Source organism: Lagopus muta (assembly GCF_023343835.1).
Source record: "Lagopus muta isolate bLagMut1 chromosome W unlocalized genomic scaffold, bLagMut1 primary SUPER_W_unloc_1, whole genome shotgun sequence".
Classification (NCBI taxonomy): Eukaryota; Metazoa; Chordata; class Aves; order Galliformes; family Phasianidae; genus Lagopus; species Lagopus muta.
Window position 1 is genome coordinate 535446 of NW_026040168.1, and position 20579 is coordinate 556024.

At 46.8% G+C, this 20579-nt stretch overlaps 2 protein-coding genes across 5 annotated transcripts in view; both read left to right on the top strand.

The window, feature by feature from the left end:
- Positions 1-20358, top strand: part of LOC125687567 (uncharacterized) — a 46161-nt gene extending 25803 nt beyond the window's left edge. Inside the window, exons 1-2 of one of the 4 annotated variants that reach the window (XM_048932752.1) lie at positions 6518-6591; positions 18623-20358. In XM_048932752.1, coding sequence (XP_048788709.1) covers positions 18674-19831 — 1158 coding nt within the window. In that variant the 5' untranslated portion in view covers positions 6518-6591; positions 18623-18673 and the 3' untranslated portion in view covers positions 19832-20358. Of the gene's footprint in view, positions 1-6517; positions 6592-9460; positions 9535-15474; positions 15552-18401 lie in introns of those variants that run through there. The other 3 variants (XM_048932753.1, XM_048932751.1, XM_048932750.1) reach the window with 3 other exon arrangements.
- On the top strand, positions 511-14341 carry LOC125687569 (uncharacterized). The gene is made up of 2 exons (XM_048932756.1): positions 511-577; positions 12606-14341. The coding sequence occupies exon 2, from the start codon at positions 12657-12659 to the stop codon at positions 13812-13814; it is 1158 nt and encodes a 385-aa protein (XP_048788713.1). The 5' UTR covers positions 511-577; positions 12606-12656; the 3' UTR covers positions 13815-14341.
- Positions 20359-20579: the final 221 nt, after the last annotated feature.

Sequence of the window (20579 nt, forward strand, 5' to 3'; positions counted from 1 at the left end):
TCCCCAAAACCAGAGAATATTGAATGGCAGGGAGTGTGGAGAGGCTTGGGAGAGATTTTAGAGAGATGGACATCTTCGGTGTCATGCAACTTTACTCCTGAACACCTGAAAGACCCTGAAAGCTTAAGCATTTATTTGAGACAGGAATGTTGCGGCTCAGGCAGATCTGAGGAGGCACAAATGATTTGGGGCCTGGCTAATGCTTATCGGGCCTTATTCAATAGCATCCCAAAAAGGGACAGAGTTTGTGAAATTGAGAGTGTCTGAGAGCTGAGAGGGAGAATCTCAGGGCTGAGAAGGAGAGTTTCCAGGAGAGACTCCGAGCCGAGAGGGAGAATCTCCAGGTCCAGAGAGTCTCCTAGTTGAGAAACAGAGTCTCCAAACGCAAAGAGAAAGTCTCCAAGCTGAAGTCGAGAATCTCTGAGCTGATAGAAGGAATCTCCAATCTCAACGAGATGCCTTCGAATCGTGTCGTATTGTGGGAAAGCATCGCAGATGGAAATCTGCTGTGTGGAGCCCCACACGACAAGTTGCAGAGGCCACCGAAGGGAAAGGAGAATCAAGCCAATTTGCAGAGGTAAAGGCTGTCCAGCTGGCCTTAGATGTTGCTGAGCGGGAGAGGGGGCCAATGCTCTATCTTTACACTGACTCATGGATGGTGGCAAATGCCTTATGGGGGTGGTTACAGCAGTGGAAGCAAAATAACTGGCAAAGAAGGGGTAATCCTATTTGGGCTGCTGAACTGAGGAAAGACATTGCTGCCCGAGTAAAGAATATGTTTGTGAAGGTGCGCCATGTAGATGCTCATTTGCCCAAGATTCGGGCTACTGTAGAACAGGAAAATAACCATCAGGTAGACCGAGCTGCCAAAATTAAGGTGGCTCGAATAGACCTGGACTGGCAGAACAAGGGTGAATTATTTCTAGCTCGGTGGGCCCATGAGACCTCAGGTCATCAAGGAAGAGATGCAACATACAAATGGGCTAGAGACCGAGGGGTGGACTGAACTATGGATGCCATTGCACAGGCTATTCATAACGGTGAAACGTGTCATCATCAAACAAGCCAAGAGGATGAAACCTCTCTGGGAGGAAGGGCGATGGCAAAAGTACAAATATGGGGAGGCATGGCAGGTTGATTATATCACCTTGCCACGATCTCGCAATGGTAAGCATTATGTGCTCACCATGGTGGAGGCAACAACCGGGTGGCTTGAAACATTTGCAGTACCGCACGCTACCGCCCGAAACACCATATTAGGGCTTGGGGAAACAAGTCCTGTGGCGACATGGCACCCCAGAAAGGATTGAGTCAGATAATGGGACTCATTTCAAAAATTCTCTTGTAAATACTTGGGCCAAAGATCATGGCATCGAGTGGATTTATCATATCCCCTATCATGCACCATCCTCTGGTAAAATTGAACACTACAATGGGTTGCTAAAAACCATGTTGAAAGCAATGGGTGGCGGAACATTTAAGCATTGGGATAAACATTTGGCAGAAGCCACCTGGTTAGTCAATAGTAGAGGATCAATCAATCGCGATGGTCCTGCTAGCTCCCTACATACTGTCAAGGGAGATAAGGTTCCTGTAGTACATGTAAAGAACATGCTGGGAAAAGCGGTTTGGGTCTTTCCAGGTTCTGGGAAGGGCAAAACTCTTCGTGGAACTGTTTTTGCCCAGGGGCCTGGGTCCACTTGGTGGGTGATGCAGAGAAACGGGGATGTTCAGTGTGAACCACAAGGGAATTTGATGATGGGGGAGTGCAGCCAGTAATTCCATGTAAATACACAGATTTTTGTGTGTGCGTGTGTTTAATGTTTGATAATTACTGTTTGTATATATATTAAGCACGATGTAGTGATGTAGAATAAGGGGTGAAATGTCATGGTTTTGTGATTTTTGTCTTTCGGTATTCCACATCATAACATCATGAGGGGCAATGGGACTTAAAATGTCAATGCTCAAGTCCAGGGTACCTGCCCTGAAGAGAAGGAGAACTAAATTCCCCAGTGGACCTTGCCGTCAGGGAGAGGAGGTTTAACTCCTGGCAAGGTCACCTGATTGTTTCTTACTCACCTGCCCTTTGTCATGGGCGCTGCTCCTGTCTCCCTGCTGCTCAAATGGACTGTGCATCTCACCTCAGCGTTGTGGTGAGGCCTATCCACCTTTCGGACATTCTCTCTCTCATTATATTTGATTTATTAGCTTCAATTCTGATTATATTGTATTACAGTGTGTTATCTTGCATTCCGATAATATACTTCGTAAATTAGTTTGTTTCTCCTCAGATCGGTGCCGCTGTTTTTAATTATTTTGGGGTCCCCTGTTTCCTTTTTCCGGAGGCGCGGATCTGCGGATACCGCCGCCCCGCTCATCACTGAACTGGGCTGAACCAGCCCGTAAACCGTTGACATACAGGGATATGTACTTTGAATTGGGGCAGTGACACTTTAATGCCCCATACACTGCATGAAGTTTTAATGTGGAATACTGAAGCCCAAAAACAAAAAAACAAAAAACAAAAACAAAAAACAAAGAACCATGACATTCCACCCCTTATTCTACATCGTTACATCTTGCTTAAAACACATATACATACATACAAACAAACAAAAAAAGATTAAAATGCAAAAGAGAAAAGAGAAAAAAGAGCAAATAATCCATATCTTTCTCTGTGCTGCTTTCGCTATTAAGCGAAGCAAAGTGAAAGGTGAATTTCCTGACCAGGAAATTCATTTCCTAGGTATGAAGTGGCAAGATGGCCGTCGTCATATCCCGACAGATGTGGTTGACAGAATCACTGCCACGTCTCCGCCCACTAATAAGAAAGAAGCACAATCCTTTCTGGGCATAGTGGGTTTTGGCAGAATGCATGTTCCAAACTACAGCCTCACTGTAAGCCCACTTTATCAGGTGACACGGAAGAAGAATGATTTTGTGTGGGGTCCTGAGCAGCAGCAGGCTTTTGAGCAGATTAAACAAGAGATAGCCCGTGCTGTGGCCCTGGGGCCAGTACAGATAGAACAGGATGTGAAGAACATCCTCTACACTGCTGCTGGAGAGAAAGGCCCCACTTGGAGTTTGTGGCAAAGAGCCTCAGGAGAGACCCGAGGCCGACCCTTGGGATTCTGGAGTCGAGCCTACAGGGGGTCAGAGGAGGGCTACACTCCAACTGAAAAGGAGATCTTAGCTGCATATGAGGGGGTTCGGGCTGCTTCCGAAGTGGTCGGTACTGAAACACAGCTCCTTCTGGCACCTTGACTGCCAGTGTTGAACTGGATGTTCAAGGGAAAGGTTCCTTCCACCCATCATGCTACTGATGCCACTTGGAGTAAGTGGATTGCACTGATTACACAACGAGCACGGATGGGGAACCTCAGCCGTCCAGGAATCCTAGAAGTCATCATGGACTGGCCTGAAGGTAAAAAGTTTGGAACACCACCAGCAGAAGAAGTATCACGTGCTAAAGAAGCCCCACCATACAATGAACTACCAGAGGATGAAAAGAAATATGCCCTGTTCACAGATGGATCGTGTCGTATTGTGGGAAAGCATCGCAGATGGAAATCTGCTGTGTGGAGCCCCACACGACAAGTTGCTGAGGCCACCGAAGGGAAAGGAGAATCGAGCCAATTTGCAGAGGTAAAGGCTGTCCAACTGGCCTTAGATGTCGCTGAACGGGAGAGGTGGCCAATGCTCTATCTTTACACTGACTCATGGATGGTAGCAAATGCCTTATGGGGGTGGCTACAGCAGTGGGAGCAAAATAATTGGCAAAGAAAGGGCAAGCCTATTTGGGCTGCTGACCTATGGAAAGATATTGCTACCCGAACAAAAAATATGGTTATAAGGGTGCGTCATGTAGATGCTCATGTGCCCAAGAGTAGAGCTACAGAAGATCAGCGAAATAACCATCAGGTAGACCGAGCTGCCAGAATTGAGGTGGCTCAAATAGACCTGGACTGGCAGAACAAGGGTGAGTTATTTTTAGCTCGGTGGGCCCATGAGACCTCAGGTCATCAAGGGAGAGACGCAACATACAAATGGGCCAGAGACCGAGGGGTGGACTTAGCTATGGATGCCATTGTACAAATCATTCATGACTGTGATACATGCGCCACAATTAAACAAGCTAAGAGGATGAAACCTCTCTGGGAGGAAGGGCGATGGCAAAAGTACAAATATGGGGAGGCATGGCAGGTTGATTATATCACCTTGCCACGATCTCGCAATGGTAAGCATTATGTGCTCACCATGGTGGAGGCAACAACCGGGTGGCTTGAAACATATGCAGTACCCCATGCTACTGCCCGAAACACCATATTAGGTCTGGAGAGGCAAATCCTGTGGCGACATGGCACCCCAGAAAGGATTGAGTCAGATAATGGGACTCATTTTAAAAATTCACTTGTGGATACTTGGGCCAGAGAACATGGCATCGAGTGGATTTATCATATCCCCTATCATGCACCAGCCTCTGGTAAGATCGAACGCTACAGCGGGTTGTTAAAAACGATGTTGAAAGCAATGGGTGGCGGAACATTTAAACACTGGGAGAAGCATTTGGCAGAAGCCACCTGGCTGGTTAACACCAGAGGATCAATCAGTCGAGATGGTCCTACCCAATCCAGCTCCCTACATATTGTAGAGGGAGATAAGGTCCCTGTAGTACATGTAAAGAACATGTTAGGAAAAGCAGTTTGGGTTTTTCCTGCTTCTGGGAAGGGCAAACCTATTCGCGGAACTGTCTTTGCCCAGGGACCTGGGTCCACCTGGTGGGTGATGCAGAAAAACGGGGATGTTCAGTGTGTACCACAAGGGAATTTGATGTTGGGGGAGTGCAGTCTGTAATCCCATGTGTTAAGCATGATGTAGTGATGTAGAATAAGGGGTGGAATGTCATGGTTTTATGATTTTTGGTCATCAGTATTCCACACCATAACATCATGTAATGCACTGGGGGTGGGGTTTGATATCTGCCGAATGTTCGTCCGTCGGAGAACTACTTTTCCCCAGGAGACTTTGCGGTCAGCAAGGGGATATAACTCCAAGCAAGGTCACCTGATCCTGCTTCTTCGCCTGCTCTTCGCTTTCTGCGCTTTGCCGTCTGTACTTCAGTCACTCAACTGGACTGCACTTCTCACCCCAGCATTGTGGTGAGGTCTATACAATTCAAACAGACTCTCTCTCTCTCTCTCTCTCATTGTATTTTACTAATACTATATTTAGTAAAATCATTTGTTCCACCTCAGATCAGTGCTGTTGTTTTCAAGTATTTTGGGGTCCCCTGCTTCCCCTTTCCCAGAGGCGCGGATCCGCAGATCCCTCCGCCCTGCTGGTCACAGAACTGGGCCGGACCAGCCCATAAACCGTTGACAATTTATTAGCTTCAATTCTGATTATATCGTATTATAGTGTGTTATCTTGCATTCTGATAATATACTTCGTAAATTAGTTTGTTTCTCCTCAGATCGGTGCCGCTGTTTTTAATTATTTTGGGGTCCCCTGTTTCCTTTTACCGGAGGCGCGGATCTGCGGATCCCTGCGCCCCGCTCGTCACGGAACTGGGCCGAACCAGCCCGTAAACCGTTGACATTCTTGGTGGAGAATGCGGGCACAGGCTGTTTTTTAGCTTTTTAGAATGAATCTCTCTCTGCTCTCGGAGAGCTTCGTTGGGAAAGTTTATCTTGTTCACCGGTGCTCACTGAAAACTTGACCTTGAAAGTCTAGGCGGACTGCCAGTGTTCGGGGATATTTGTAAACTTTGAGCACTGCTATCTTGCTCCCGTAAAGAGAGAAAAAAAATGATTTCACTTTCTCTTTTAAACCTGTTTGCAGAGGGAGCTGCTAATTTCACAGAACTTGGGATTTTTAAACAGGCTCCCAGTCTCTCCTTTGAATCCTTTATGAGGTTTTTGAATGCTCACCTGATGGCTTTGTTAATCTCCCTGAATTTACTGTTCATTATTTCAGTCAGTTTTTGAATTTATTGTATTTTGAGGAAGCCTTCCCCAAAACCAGAGAATATTGAATGGCAGGGAGTGTGGAGAGGCTTGGGAGAGATTTTAGAGAGATGGACATCTTCGGTGTCATGCAACTTTACTCCTGAACACCTGAAAGACCCTGAAAGCTTAAGCATTTATTTGAGACAGGAATGTTGCGGCTCAGGCAGATCTGAGGAGGCACAAATGATTTGGGGCCTGGCTAATGCTTATCGGGCCTTATTCAATAGCATCCCAAAAAGGGACAGAGTTTGTGAAATTGAGAGTGTCTGAGAGCTGAGAGGGAGAATCTCAGGGCTGAGAAGGAGAGTTTCCAGGAGAGACTCCGAGCCGAGAGGGAGAATCTCCAGGTCCAGAGAGTCTCCTAGTTGAGAAACAGAGTCTCCAAACGCAAAGAGAAAGTCTCCAAGCTGAAGTCGAGAATCTCTGAGCTGATAGAAGGAATCTCCAATCTCAACGAGATGCCTTCGAATCGTGTCGTATTGTGGGAAAGCATCGCAGATGGAAATCTGCTGTGTGGAGCCCCACACGACAAGTTGCAGAGGCCACCGAAGGGAAAGGAGAATCAAGCCAATTTGCAGAGGTAAAGGCTGTCCAGCTGGCCTTAGATGTTGCTGAGCGGGAGAGGGGGCCAATGCTCTATCTTTACACTGACTCATGGATGGTGGCAAATGCCTTATGGGGGTGGTTACAGCAGTGGAAGCAAAATAACTGGCAAAGAAGGGGTAATCCTATTTGGGCTGCTGAACTGAGGAAAGACATTGCTGCCCGAGTAAAGAATATGTTTGTGAAGGTGCGCCATGTAGATGCTCATTTGCCCAAGATTCGGGCTACTGTAGAACAGGAAAATAACCATCAGGTAGACCGAGCTGCCAAAATTAAGGTGGCTCGAATAGACCTGGACTGGCAGAACAAGGGTGAATTATTTCTAGCTCGGTGGGCCCATGAGACCTCAGGTCATCAAGGGAGAGACGCAACATACAAATGGGCCAGAGACCGAGGGGTGGACTTAGCTATGGATGCCATTGTACAAATCATTCATGACTGTGATACATGCGCCACAATTAAACAAGCTAAGAGGATGAAACCTCTCTGGGAGGAAGGGCGATGGCAAAAGTACAAATATGGGGAGGCATGGCAGGTTGATTATATCACCTTGCCACGATCTCGCAATGGTAAGCATTATGTGCTCACCATGGTGGAGGCAACAACCGGGTGGCTTGAAACATATGCAGTACCCCATGCTACTGCCCGAAACACCATATTAGGTCTGGAGAGGCAAATCCTGTGGCGACATGGCACCCCAGAAAGGATTGAGTCAGATAATGGGACTCATTTTAAAAATTCACTTGTGGATACTTGGGCCAGAGAACATGGCATCGAGTGGATTTATCATATCCCCTATCATGCACCAGCCTCTGGTAAGATCGAACGCTACAACGGGTTGTTAAAAACGATGTTGAAAGCAATGGGTGGCGGAACATTTAAACACTGGGAGAAGCATTTGGCAGAAGCCACCTGGCTGGTTAACACCAGAGGATCAATCAGTCGAGATGGTCCTACCCAATCCAGCTCCCTACATATTGTAGAGGGAGATAAGGTCCCTGTAGTACATGTAAAGAACATGTTAGGAAAAGCAGTTTGGGTTTTTCCTGCTTCTGGGAAGGGCAAACCTATTCGCGGAACTGTCTTTGCCCAGGGACCTGGGTCCACCTGGTGGGTGATGCAGAAAAACGGGGATGTTCAGTGTGTACCACAAGGGAATTTGATGTTGGGGGAGTGCAGTCTGTAATCCCATGTGTTAAGCATGATGTAGTGATGTAGAATAAGGGGTGGAATGTCATGGTTTTATGATTTTTGGTCATCAGTATTCCACACCATAACATCATGTAATGCACTGGGGGTGGGGTTTGATATCTGCTGAATGTTCGTCCGTCGGAGAACTACTTTTCCCCAGGAGACTTTGCGGTCAGCAAGGGGATATAACTCCAAGCAAGGTCACCTGATCCTGCTTCTTCGCCTGCTCTTCGCTGTCTGCGCTTCGCCGTCTGTACTTCAGTCACTCAACTGGACTGCACTTCTCACCCCAGCATTGTGGTGAGGTCTATACAATTCAAACAGACTCTCTCTCTCTCTCTCTCTCATTGTATTTTACTAATACTATATTTAGTAAAATCATTTGTTCCACCTCAGATCAGTGCTGTTGTTTTCAAGTATTTTGGGGTCCCCTGCTTCCCCTTTCCCAGAGGCGCGGATCCGCAGATCCCTCCGCCCTGCTGGTCACAGAACTGGGCCGGACCAGCCCATAAACCGTTGACAATTTATTAGCTTCAATTCTGATTATATCGTATTATAGTGTGTTATCTTGCATTCTGATAATATACTTCGTAAATTAGTTTGTTTCTCCTCAGATCGGTGCCGCTGTTTTTAATTATTTTGGGGTCCCCTGTTTCCTTTTACCGGAGGCGCGGATCTGCGGATCCCTGCGCCCCGCTCGTCACGGAACTGGGCCGAACCAGCCCGTAAACCGTTGACATTCTTGGTGGAGAATGCGGGCACAGGCTGTTTTTTAGCTTTTTAGAATGAATCTCTCTCTGCTCTCGGAGAGCTTCGTTGGGAAAGTTTATCTTGTTCACCGGTGCTCACTGAAAACTTGACCTTGAAAGTCTAGGCGGACTGCCAGTGTTCGGGGATATTTGTAAACTTTGAGCACTGCTATCTTGCTCCCGTAAAGAGAGAAAAAAAATGATTTCACTTTCTCTTTTAAACCTGTTTGCAGAGGGAGCTGCTAATTTCACAGAACTTGGGATTTTTAAACAGGCTCCCAGTCTCTCCTTTGAATCCTTTATGAGGTTTTTGAATGCTCACCTGATGGCTTTGTTAATCTCCCTGAATTTACTGTTCATTATTTCAGTCAGTTTTTGAATTTATTGTATTTTGAGGAAGCCTTCCCCAAAACCAGAGAATATTGAATGGCAGGGAGTGTGGAGAGGCTTGGGAGAGATTTTAGAGAGATGGACATCTTCGGTGTCATGCAACTTTACTCCTGAACACCTGAAAGACCCTGAAAGCTTAAGCATTTATTTGAGACAGGAATGTTGCGGCTCAGGCAGATCTGAGGAGGCACAAATGATTTGGGGCCTGGCTAATGCTTATCGGGCCTTATTCAATAGCATCCCAAAAAGGGACAGAGTTTGTGAAATTGAGAGTGTCTGAGAGCTGAGAGGGAGAATCTCAGGGCTGAGAAGGAGAGTTTCCAGGAGAGACTCCGAGCCGAGAGGGAGAATCTCCAGGTCCAGAGAGTCTCCTAGTTGAGAAACAGAGTCTCCAAACGCAAAGAGAAAGTCTCCAAGCTGAAGTCGAGAATCTCTGAGCTGATAGAAGGAATCTCCAATCTCAACGAGATGCCTTCGAATCGTGTCGTATTGTGGGAAAGCATCGCAGATGGAAATCTGCTGTGTGGAGCCCCACACGACAAGTTGCAGAGGCCACCGAAGGGAAAGGAGAATCAAGCCAATTTGCAGAGGTAAAGGCTGTCCAGCTGGCCTTAGATGTTGCTGAGCGGGAGAGGGGGCCAATGCTCTATCTTTACACTGACTCATGGATGGTGGCAAATGCCTTATGGGGGTGGTTACAGCAGTGGAAGCAAAATAACTGGCAAAGAAGGGGTAATCCTATTTGGGCTGCTGAACTGAGGAAAGACATTGCTGCCCGAGTAAAGAATATGTTTGTGAAGGTGCGCCATGTAGATGCTCATTTGCCCAAGATTCGGGCTACTGTAGAACAGGAAAATAACCATCAGGTAGACCGAGCTGCCAAAATTAAGGTGGCTCGAATAGACCTGGACTGGCAGAACAAGGGTGAATTATTTCTAGCTCGGTGGGCCCATGAGACCTCAGGTCATCAAGGAAGAGATGCAACATACAAATGGGCTAGAGACCGAGGGGTGGACTGAACTATGGATGCCATTGCACAGGTTATTCATAACGGTGAAACGTGTCATCATCAAACAAGCCAAGAGGATGAAACCTCTCTGGGAGGAAGGGCGATGGCAAAAGTACAAATATGGGGAGGCATGGCAGGTTGATTATATCACCTTGCCACGATCTCGCAATGCTAAGCGTTATGTGCTCACCATGGTGGATGCAACAACCGGGTGGCTTGAAACATTTGCAGTACCGCACGCTACCGCCCGAAACACCATATTAGGGCTTGGGGAAACAAGTCCTGTGGCGACATGGCACCCCAGAAAGGATTGAGTCAGATAATGGGACTCATTTCAAAAATTCTCTTGTAAATACTTGGGCCAAAGATCATGGCATCGAGTGGATTTATCATATCCCCTATCATGCACCATCCTCTGGTAAAATTGAACACTACAATGGGTTGCTAAAAACCATGTTGAAAGCAATGGGTGGCGGAACATTTAAGCATTGGGATAAACATTTGGCAGAAGCCACCTGGTTAGTCAATAGTAGAGGATCAATCAATCGCGATGGTCCTGCTAGCTCCCTACATACTGTCAAGGGAGATAAGGTTCCTGTAGTACATGTAAAGAACATGCTGGGAAAAGCGGTTTGGGTCTTTCCAGGTTCTGGGAAGGGCAAAACTCTTCGTGGAACTGTTTTTGCCCAGGGGCCTGGGTCCACTTGGTGGGTGATGCAGAGAAACGGGGATGTTCAGTGTGAACCACAAGGGAATTTGATGATGGGGGAGTGCAGCCAGTAATTCCATGTAAATACACAGATTTTTGTGTGTGCGTGTGTTTAATGTTTGATAATTACTGTTTGTATATATATTAAGCACGATGTAGTGATGTAGAATAAGGGGTGAAATGTCATGGTTTTGTGATTTTTGTCTTTCGGTATTCCACATCATAACATCATGAGGGGCAATGGGACTTAAAATGTCAATGCTCAAGTCCAGGGTACCTGCCCTGAAGAGAAGGAGAACTAAATTCCCCAGTGGACCTTGCCGTCAGGGAGAGGAGGTTTAACTCCTGGCAAGGTCACCTGATTGTTTCTTACTCACCTGCCCTTTGTCATGGGCGCTGCTCCTGTCTCCCTGCTGCTCAAATGGACTGTGCATCTCACCTCAGCGTTGTGGTGAGGCCTATCCACCTTTCGGACATTCTCTCTCTCATTATATTTGATTTATTAGCTTCAATTCTGATTATATTGTATTACAGTGTGTTATCTTGCATTCCGATAATATACTTCGTAAATTAGTTTGTTTCTCCTCAGATCGGTGCCGCTGTTTTTAATTATTTTGGGGTCCCCTGTTTCCTTTTTCCGGAGGCGCGGATCTGCGGATACCGCCGCCCCGCTCATCACTGAACTGGGCTGAACCAGCCCGTAAACCGTTGACATACAGGGATATGTACTTTGAATTGGGGCAGTGACACTTTAATGCCCCATACACTACATGAAGTTTTAATGTGGAATACTGAAGCCCAAAAACAAAAAAACAAAAAACAAAAACAAAAAACAAAGAACCATGACATTCCACCCCTTATTCTACATCGTTACATCTTGCTTAAAACACATATACATACATACAAACAAACAAAAAAAGATTAAAATGCAAAAGAGAAAAGAGAAAAAAGAGCAAATAATCCATATCTTTCTCTGTGCTGCTTTCGCTATTAAGCGAAGCAAAGTGAAAGGTGAATTTCCTGACCAGGAAATTCATTTCCTAGGTATGAAGTGGCAAGATGGCCGTCGTCATATCCCGACAGATGTGGTTGACAGAATCACTGCCACGTCTCCGCCCACTAATAAGAAAGAAGCACAATCCTTTCTGGGCATAGTGGGTTTTGGCAGAATGCATGTTCCAAACTACAGCCTCACTGTAAGCCCACTTTATCAGGTGACACGGAAGAAGAATGATTTTGTGTGGGGTCCTGAGCAGCAGCAGGCTTTTGAGCAGATTAAACAAGAGATAGCCCGTGCTGTGGCCCTGGGGCCAGTACGGATAGAACAGGATGTGAAGAACATCCTCTACACTGCTGCTGGAGAGAAAGGCCCCACTTGGAGTTTGTGGCAAAGAGCCTCAGGAGAGACCCGAGGCCGACCCTTGGGATTCTGGAGTCGAGCCTACAGGGGGTCAGAGGAGGGCTACACTCCAACTGAAAAGGAGATCTTAGCTGCATATGAGGGGGTTCGGGCTGCTTCCGAAGTGGTCGGTACTGAAACACAGCTCCTTCTGGCACCTTGACTGCCAGTGTTGAACTGGATGTTCAAGGGAAAGGTTCCTTCCACCCATCATGCTACTGATGCCACTTGGAGTAAGTGGATTGCACTGATTACACAACGAGCACGGATGGGGAACCTCAGCCGTCCAGGAATCCTAGAAGTCATCATGGACTGGCCTGAAGGTAAAAAGTTTGGAACACCACCAGCAGAAGAAGTATCACGTGCTAAAGAAGCCCCACCATACAATGAACTACCAGAGGATGAAAAGAAATATGCCCTGTTCACAGATGGATCGTGTCGTATTGTGGGAAAGCATCGCAGATGGAAATCTGCTGTGTGGAGCCCCACACGACAAGTTGCTGAGGCCACCGAAGGGAAAGGAGAATCGAGCCAATTTGCAGAGGTAAAGGCTGTCCAACTGGCCTTAGATGTCGCTGAACGGGAGAGGTGGCCAATGCTCTATCTTTACACTGACTCATGGATGGTAGCAAATGCCTTATGGGGGTGGCTACAGCAGTGGGAGCAAAATAATTGGCAAAGAAAGGGCAAGCCTATTTGGGCTGCTGACCTATGGAAAGATATTGCTACCCGAACAAAAAATATGGTTATAAAGGTGCGTCATGTAGATGCTCATGTGCCCAAGAGTAGAGCTACAGAAGATCAGCGAAATAACCATCAGGTAGACCGAGCTGCCAGAATTGAGGTGGCTCAAATAGACCTGGACTGGCAGAACAAGGGTGAGTTATTTTTAGCTCGGTGGGCCCATGAGACCTCAGGTCATCAAGGGAGAGACGCAACATACAAATGGGCCAGAGACCGAGGGGTGGACTTAGCTATGGATGCCATTGTACAAATCATTCATGACTGTGATACATGCGCCACAATTAAACAAGCTAAGAGGATGAAACCTCTCTGGGAGGAAGGGCGATGGCAAAAGTACAAATATGGGGAGGCATGGCAGGTTGATTATATCACCTTGCCACGATCTCGCAATGGTAAGCATTATGTGCTCACCATGGTGGAGGCAACAACCGGGTGGCTTGAAACATATGCAGTACCCCATGCTACTGCCCGAAACACCATATTAGGTCTGGAGAGGCAAATCCTGTGGCGACATGGCACCCCAGAAAGGATTGAGTCAGATAATGGGACTCATTTTAAAAATTCACTTGTGGATACTTGGGCCAGAGAACATGGCATCGAGTGGATTTATCATATCCCCTATCATGCACCAGCCTCTGGTAAGATCGAACGCTACAACGGGTTGTTAAAAACGATGTTGAAAGCAATGGGTGGCGGAACATTTAAACACTGGGAGAAGCATTTGGCAGAAGCCACCTGGCTGGTTAACACCAGAGGATCAATCAGTCGAGATGGTCCTACCCAATCCAGCTCCCTACATATTGTAGAGGGAGATAAGGTCCCTGTAGTACATGTAAAGAACATGTTAGGAAAAGCAGTTTGGGTTTTTCCTGCTTCTGGGAAGGGCAAACCTATTCGCGGAACTGTCTTTGCCCAGGGACCTGGGTCCACCTGGTGGGTGATGCAGAAAAACGGGGATGTTCAGTGTGTACCACAAGGGAATTTGATGTTGGGGGAGTGCAGTCTGTAATCCCATGTGTTAAGCATGATGTAGTGATGTAGAATAAGGGGTGGAATGTCATGGTTTTATGATTTTTGGTCATCAGTATTCCACACCATAACATCATGTAATGCACTGGGGGTGGGGTTTGATATCTGCCGAATGTTCGTCCGTCGGAGAAGAACTACTTTTCCCCAGGAGACTTTGCGGTCAGCAAGGGGATATAACTCCAAGCAAGGTCACCTGATCCTGCTTCTTCGCCTGCTCTTCGCTGTCTGCGCTTCGCCGTCTGTACTTCAGTCACTCAACTGGACTGCACTTCTCACCCCAGCATTGTGGTGAGGTCTATACAATTCAAACAGACTCTCTCTCTCTCTCTCTCTCATTGTATTTTACTAATACTATATTTAGTAAAATCATTTGTTCCACCTCAGATCAGTGCTGTTGTTTTCAAGTATTTTGGGGTCCCCTGCTTCCCCTTTCCCAGAGGCGCGGATCCGCAGATCCCTCCGCCCTGCTGGTCACGGAACTGGGCCGGACCAGCCCATAAACCGTTGACAATTTATTAGCTTCAATTCTGATTATATCGTATTATAGTGTGTTATCTTGCATTCTGATAATATACTTCGTAAATTAGTTTGTTTCTCCTCAGATCGGTGCCGCTGTTTTTAATTATTTTGGGGTCCCCTGTTTCCTTTTACCGGAGGCGCGGATCTGCGGATCCCTGCGCCCCGCTCGTCACGGAACTGGGCCGAACCAGCCCGTAAACCGTTGACATTCTTGGTGGAGAATGCGGGCACAGGCTGTTTTTTAGCTTTTTAGAATGAATCTCTCTCTGCTCTCGGAGAGCTTCGTTGGGAAAGTTTATCTTGTTCACCGGTGCTCACTGAAAACTTGACCTTGAAAGTCTAGGCGGACTGCCAGTGTTCGGGGATATTTGTAAACTTTGAGCACTGCTATCTTGCTCCCGTAAAGAGAGAAAAAAAATGATTTCACTTTCTCTTTTAAACCTGTTTGCAGAGGGAGCTGCTAATTTCACAGAACTTGGGATTTTTAAACAGGCTCCCAGTCTCTCCTTTGAATCCTTTATGAGGTTTTTGAATGCTCACCTGATGGCTTTGTTAATCTCCCTGAATTTACTGTTCATTATTTCAGTCAGTTTTTGAATTTATTGTATTTTGAGGAAGCCTTCCCCAAAACCAGAGAATATTGAATGGCAGGGAGTGTGGAGAGGCTTGGGAGAGATTTTAGAGAGATGGACATCTTCGGTGTCATGCAACTTTACTCCTGAACACCTGAAAGACCCTGAAAGCTTAAGCATTTATTTGAGACAGGAATGTTGCGGCTCAGGCAGATCTGAGGAGGCACAAATGATTTGGGGCCTGGCTAATGCTTATCGGGCCTTATTCAATAGCATCCCAAAAAGGGACAGAGTTTGTGAAATTGAGAGTGTCTGAGAGCTGAGAGGGAGAATCTCAGGGCTGAGAAGGAGAGTTTCCAGGAGAGACTCCGAGCCGAGAGGGAGAATCTCCAGGTCCAGAGAGTCTCCTAGTTGAGAAACAGAGTCTCCAAACGCAAAGAGAAAGTCTCCAAGCTGAAGTCGAGAATCTCTGAGCTGATAGAAGGAATCTCCAATCTCAACGAGATGCCTTCGAATCGTGTCGTATTGTGGGAAAGCATCGCAGATGGAAATCTGCTGTGTGGAGCCCCACACGACAAGTTGCAGAGGCCACCGAAGGGAAAGGAGAATCAAGCCAATTTGCAGAGGTAAAGGCTGTCCAGCTGGCCTTAGATGTTGCTGAGCGGGAGAGGAGGCCAATGCTCTATCTTTACACTGACTCATGGATGGTGGCAAATGCCTTATGGGGGTGGTTACAGCAGTGGAAGCAAAATAACTGGCAAAGAAGGGGTAATCCTATTTGGGCTGCTGAACTGAGGAAAGACATTGCTGCCCGAGTAAAGAATATGTTTGTGAAGGTGCGCCATGTAGATGCTCATTTGCCCAAGATTCGGGCTACTGTAGAACAGGAAAATAACCATCAGGTAGACCGAGCTGCCAAAATTAAGGTGGCTCGAATAGACCTGGACTGGCAGAACAAGGGTGAATTATTTCTAGCTCGGTGGGCCCATGAGACCTCAGGTCATCAAGGAAGAGATGCAACATACAAATGGGCTAGAGACCGAGGGGTGGACTGAACTATGGATGCCATTGCACAGGCTATTCATAACGGTGAAACGTGTCATCATCAAACAAGCCAAGAGGATGAAACCTCTCTGGGAGGAAGGGCGATGGCAAAAGTACAAATATGGGGAGGCATGGCAGGTTGATTATATCACCTTGCCACGATCTCGCAATGCTAAGCGTTATGTGCTCACCATGGTGGAGGCAACAACCGGGTGGCTTGAAACATTTGCAGTACCGCACGCTACCGCCCGAAACACCATATTAGGGCTTGGGGAAACAAGTCCTGTGGCGACATGGCACCCCAGAAAGGATTGAGTCAGATAATGGGACTCATTTCAAAAATTCTCTTGTAAATACTTGGGCCAAAGATCATGGCATCGAGTGGATTTATCATATCCCCTATCATGCACCATCCTCTGGTAAAATTGAACACTACAATGGGTTGCTAAAAACCATGTTGAAAGCAATGGGTGGCGGAACATTTAAGCATTGGGATAAACATTTGGCAGAAGCCACCTGGTTAGTCAATAGTAGAGGATCAATCAATCGCGATGGTCCTGCTAGCTCCCTACATACTGTCAAGGGAGATAAGGTTCCTGTAGTACATGTAAAGAACATGCTGGGAAAAGCGGTTTGGGTCTTTCCAGGTTCTGGGAAGGGCAAAACTCTTCGTGGAACTGTTTTTGCCCAGGGGCCTGGGTCCACTTGGTGGGTGATGCAGAGAAACGGGGATGTTCAGTGTGAACCACAAGGGAATTTGATGATGGGGGAGTGCAGCCAGTAATTCCATGTAAATACACAGATTTTTGTGTGTGCGTGTGTTTAATGTTTGATAATTACTGTTTGTATATATATTAAGCACGATGTAGTGATGTAGAATAAGGGGTGAAATGTCATGGTTTTGTGATTTTTGTCTTTCGGTATTCCACATCATAACATCATGAGGGGCAATGGGACTTAAAATGTCAATGCTCAAGTCCAGGGTACCTGCCCTGAAGAGAAGGAGAACTAAATTCCCCAGTGGACCTTGCCGTCAGGGAGAGGAGGTTTAACTCCTGGCAAGGTCACCTGATTGTTTCTTACTCACCTGCCCTTTGTCATGGGCGCTGCTCCTGTCTCCCTGCTGCTCAAATGGACTGTGCATCTCACCTCAGCGTTGTGGTGAGGCCTATCCACCTTTCGGACATTCTCTCTCTCATTATATTTGATTTATTAGCTTCAATTCTGATTATATTGTATTACAGTGTGTTATCTTGCATTCCGATAATATACTTCGTAAATTAGTTTGTTTCTCCTCAGATCGGTGCCGCTGTTTTTAATTATTTTGGGGTCCCCTGTTTCCTTTTTCCGGAGGCGCGGATCTGCGGATACCGCCGCCCCGCTCATCACTGAACTGGGCTGAACCAGCCCGTAAACCGTTGACATACAGGGATATGTACTTTGAATTGGGGCAGTGACACTTTAATGCCCCATACACTACATGAAGTTTTAATGTGGAATACTGAAGCCCAAAAACAAAAAAACAAAAAACAAAAACAAAAAACAAAGAACCATGACATTCCACCCCTTATTCTACATCGTTACATCTTGCTTAAAACACATATACATACATACAAACAAACAAAAAAAGATTAAAATGCAAAAGAGAAAAGAGAAAAAAGAGCAAATAATCCATATCTTTCTCTGTGCTGCTTTCGCTATTAAGCGAAGCAAAGTGAAAGGTGAATTTCCTGACCAGGAAATTCATTTCCTAGGTATGAAGTGGCAAGATGGCCGTCGTCATATCCCGACAGATGTGGTTGACAGAATCACTGCCACGTCTCCGCCCACTAATAAGAAAGAAGCACAATCCTTTCTGGGCATAGTGGGTTTTGGCAGAATGCATGTTCCAAACTACAGCCTCACTGTAAGCCCACTTTATCAGGTGACACGGAAGAAGAATGATTTTGTGTGGGGTCCTGAGCAGCAGCAGGCTTTTGAGCAGATTAAACAAGAGATAGCCCGTGCTGTGGCCCTGGGGCCAGTACGGATAGAACAGGATGTGAAGAACATCCTCTACACTGCTGCTGGAGAGAAAGGCCCCACTTGGAGTTTGTGGCAAAGAGCCTCAGGAGAGACCCGAGGCCGACCCTTGGGATTCTGGAGTCGAGCCTACAGGGGGTCAGAGGAGGGCTACACTCCAACTGAAAAGGAGATCTTAGCTGCATATGAGGGGGTTCGGGCTGCTTCCGAAGTGGTCGGTACTGAAACACAGCTCCTTCTGGCACCTTGACTGCCAGTGTTGAACTGGATGTTCAAGGGAAAGGTTCCTTCCACCCATCATGCTACTGATGCCACTTGGAGTAAGTGGATTGCACTGATTACACAACGAGCACGGATGGGGAACCTCAGCCGTCCAGGAATCCTAGAAGTCATCATGGACTGGCCTGAAGGTAAAAAGTTTGGAACACCACCAGCAGAAGAAGTATCACGTGCTAAAGAAGCCCCACCATACAATGAACTACCAGAGGATGAAAAGAAATATGCCCTGTTCACAGATGGATCGTGTCGTATTGTGGGAAAGCATCGCAGATGGAAATCTGCTGTGTGGAGCCCCACACGACAAGTTGCTGAGGCCACTGAAGGGAAAGGAGAATCGAGCCAATTTGCAGAGGTAAAGGCTGTCCAACTGGCCTTAGATGTCGCTGAACGGGAGAGGTGGCCAATGCTCTATCTTTACACTGACTCATGGATGGTAGCAAATGCCTTATGGGGGTGGCTACAGCAGTGGGAGCAAAATAATTGGCAAAGAAAGGGCAAGCCTATTTGGGCTGCTGACCTATGGAAAGATATTGCTACCCGAACAAAAAATATGGTTATAAAGGTGCGTCATGTAGATGCTCATGTGCCCAAGAGTAGAGCTACAGAAGATCAGCGAAATAACCATCAGGTAGACCGAGCTGCCAGAATTGAGGTGGCTCAAATAGACCTGGACTGGCAGAACAAGGGTGAGTTATTTTTAGCTCGGTGGGCCCATGAGACCTCAGGTCATCAAGGGAGAGACGCAACATACAAATGGGCCAGAGACCGAGGGGTGGACTTAGCTATGGATGCCATTGTACAAATCATTCATGACTGTGATACATGCGCCACAATTAAACAAGCTAAGAGGATGAAACCTCTCTGGGAGGAAGGGCGATGGCAAAAGTACAAATATGGGGAGGCATGGCAGGTTGATTATATCACCTTGCCACGATCTCGCAATGGTAAGCATTATGTGCTCACCATGGTGGAGGCAACAACCGGGTGGCTTGAAACATATGCAGTACCCCATGCTACTGCCCGAAACACCATATTAGGTCTGGAGAGGCAAATCCTGTGGCGACATGGCACCCCAGAAAGGATTGAGTCAGATAATGGGACTCATTTTAAAAATTCACTTGTGGATACTTGGGCCAGAGAACATGGCATCGAGTGGATTTATCATATCCCCTATCATGCACCAGCCTCTGGTAAGATCGAACGCTACAACGGGTTGTTAAAAACGATGTTGAAAGCAATGGGTGGCGGAACATTTAAACACTGGGAGAAGCATTTGGCAGAAGCCACCTGGCTGGTTAACACCAGAGGATCAATCAGTCGAGATGGTCCTACCCAATCCAGCTCCCTACATATTGTAGAGGGAGATAAGGTCCCTGTAGTACATGTAAAGAACATGTTAGGAAAAGCAGTTTGGGTTTTTCCTGCTTCTGGGAAGGGCAAACCTATTCGCGGAACTGTCTTTGCCCAGGGACCTGGGTCCACCTGGTGGGTGATGCAGAAAAACGGGGATGTTCAGTGTGTACCACAAGGGAATTTGATGTTGGGGGAGTGCAGTCTGTAATCCCATGTGTTAAGCATGATGTAGTGATGTAGAATAAGGGGTGGAATGTCATGGTTTTATGATTTTTGGTCATCAGTATTCCACACCATAACATCATGTAATGCACTGGGGGTGGGGTTTGATATCTGCCGAATGTTCGTCCGTCGGAGAAGAACTACTTTTCCCCAGGAGACTTTGCGGTCAGCAAGGGGATATAACTCCAAGCAAGGTCACCTGATCCTGCTTCTTCGCCTGCTCTTCGCTGTCTGCGCTTCGCCGTCTGTACTTCAGTCACTCAACTGGACTGCACTTCTCACCCCAGCATTGTGGTGAGGTCTATACAATTCAAACAGACTCTCTCTCTCTCTCTCTCTCATTGTATTTTACTAATACTATATTTAGTAAAATCATTTGTTCCACCTCAGATCAGTGCTGTTGTTTTCAAGTATTTTGGGGTCCCCTGCTTCCCCTTTCCCAGAGGCGCGGATCCGCAGATCCCTCCGCCCTGCTGGTCACGGAACTGGGCCGGACCAGCCCATAAACCGTTGACAATTTATTAGCTTCAATTCTGATTATATCGTATTATAGTGTGTTATCTTGCATTCTGATAATATACTTCGTAAATTAGTTTGTTTCTCCTCAGATCGGTGCCGCTGTTTTTAATTATTTTGGGGTCCCCTGTTTCCTTTTACCGGAGGCGCGGATCTGCGGATCCCTGCGCCCCGCTCGTCACGGAACTGGGCCGAACCAGCCCGTAAACCGTTGACAT

Excerpts from the sequence above, each read along its gene's own strand:
- LOC125687569 (XM_048932756.1), top strand. The coding sequence starts at position 12,657 with ATGCTCTATCTTTACACTGACTCATGGATGGTAGCAAATGCCTTATGG.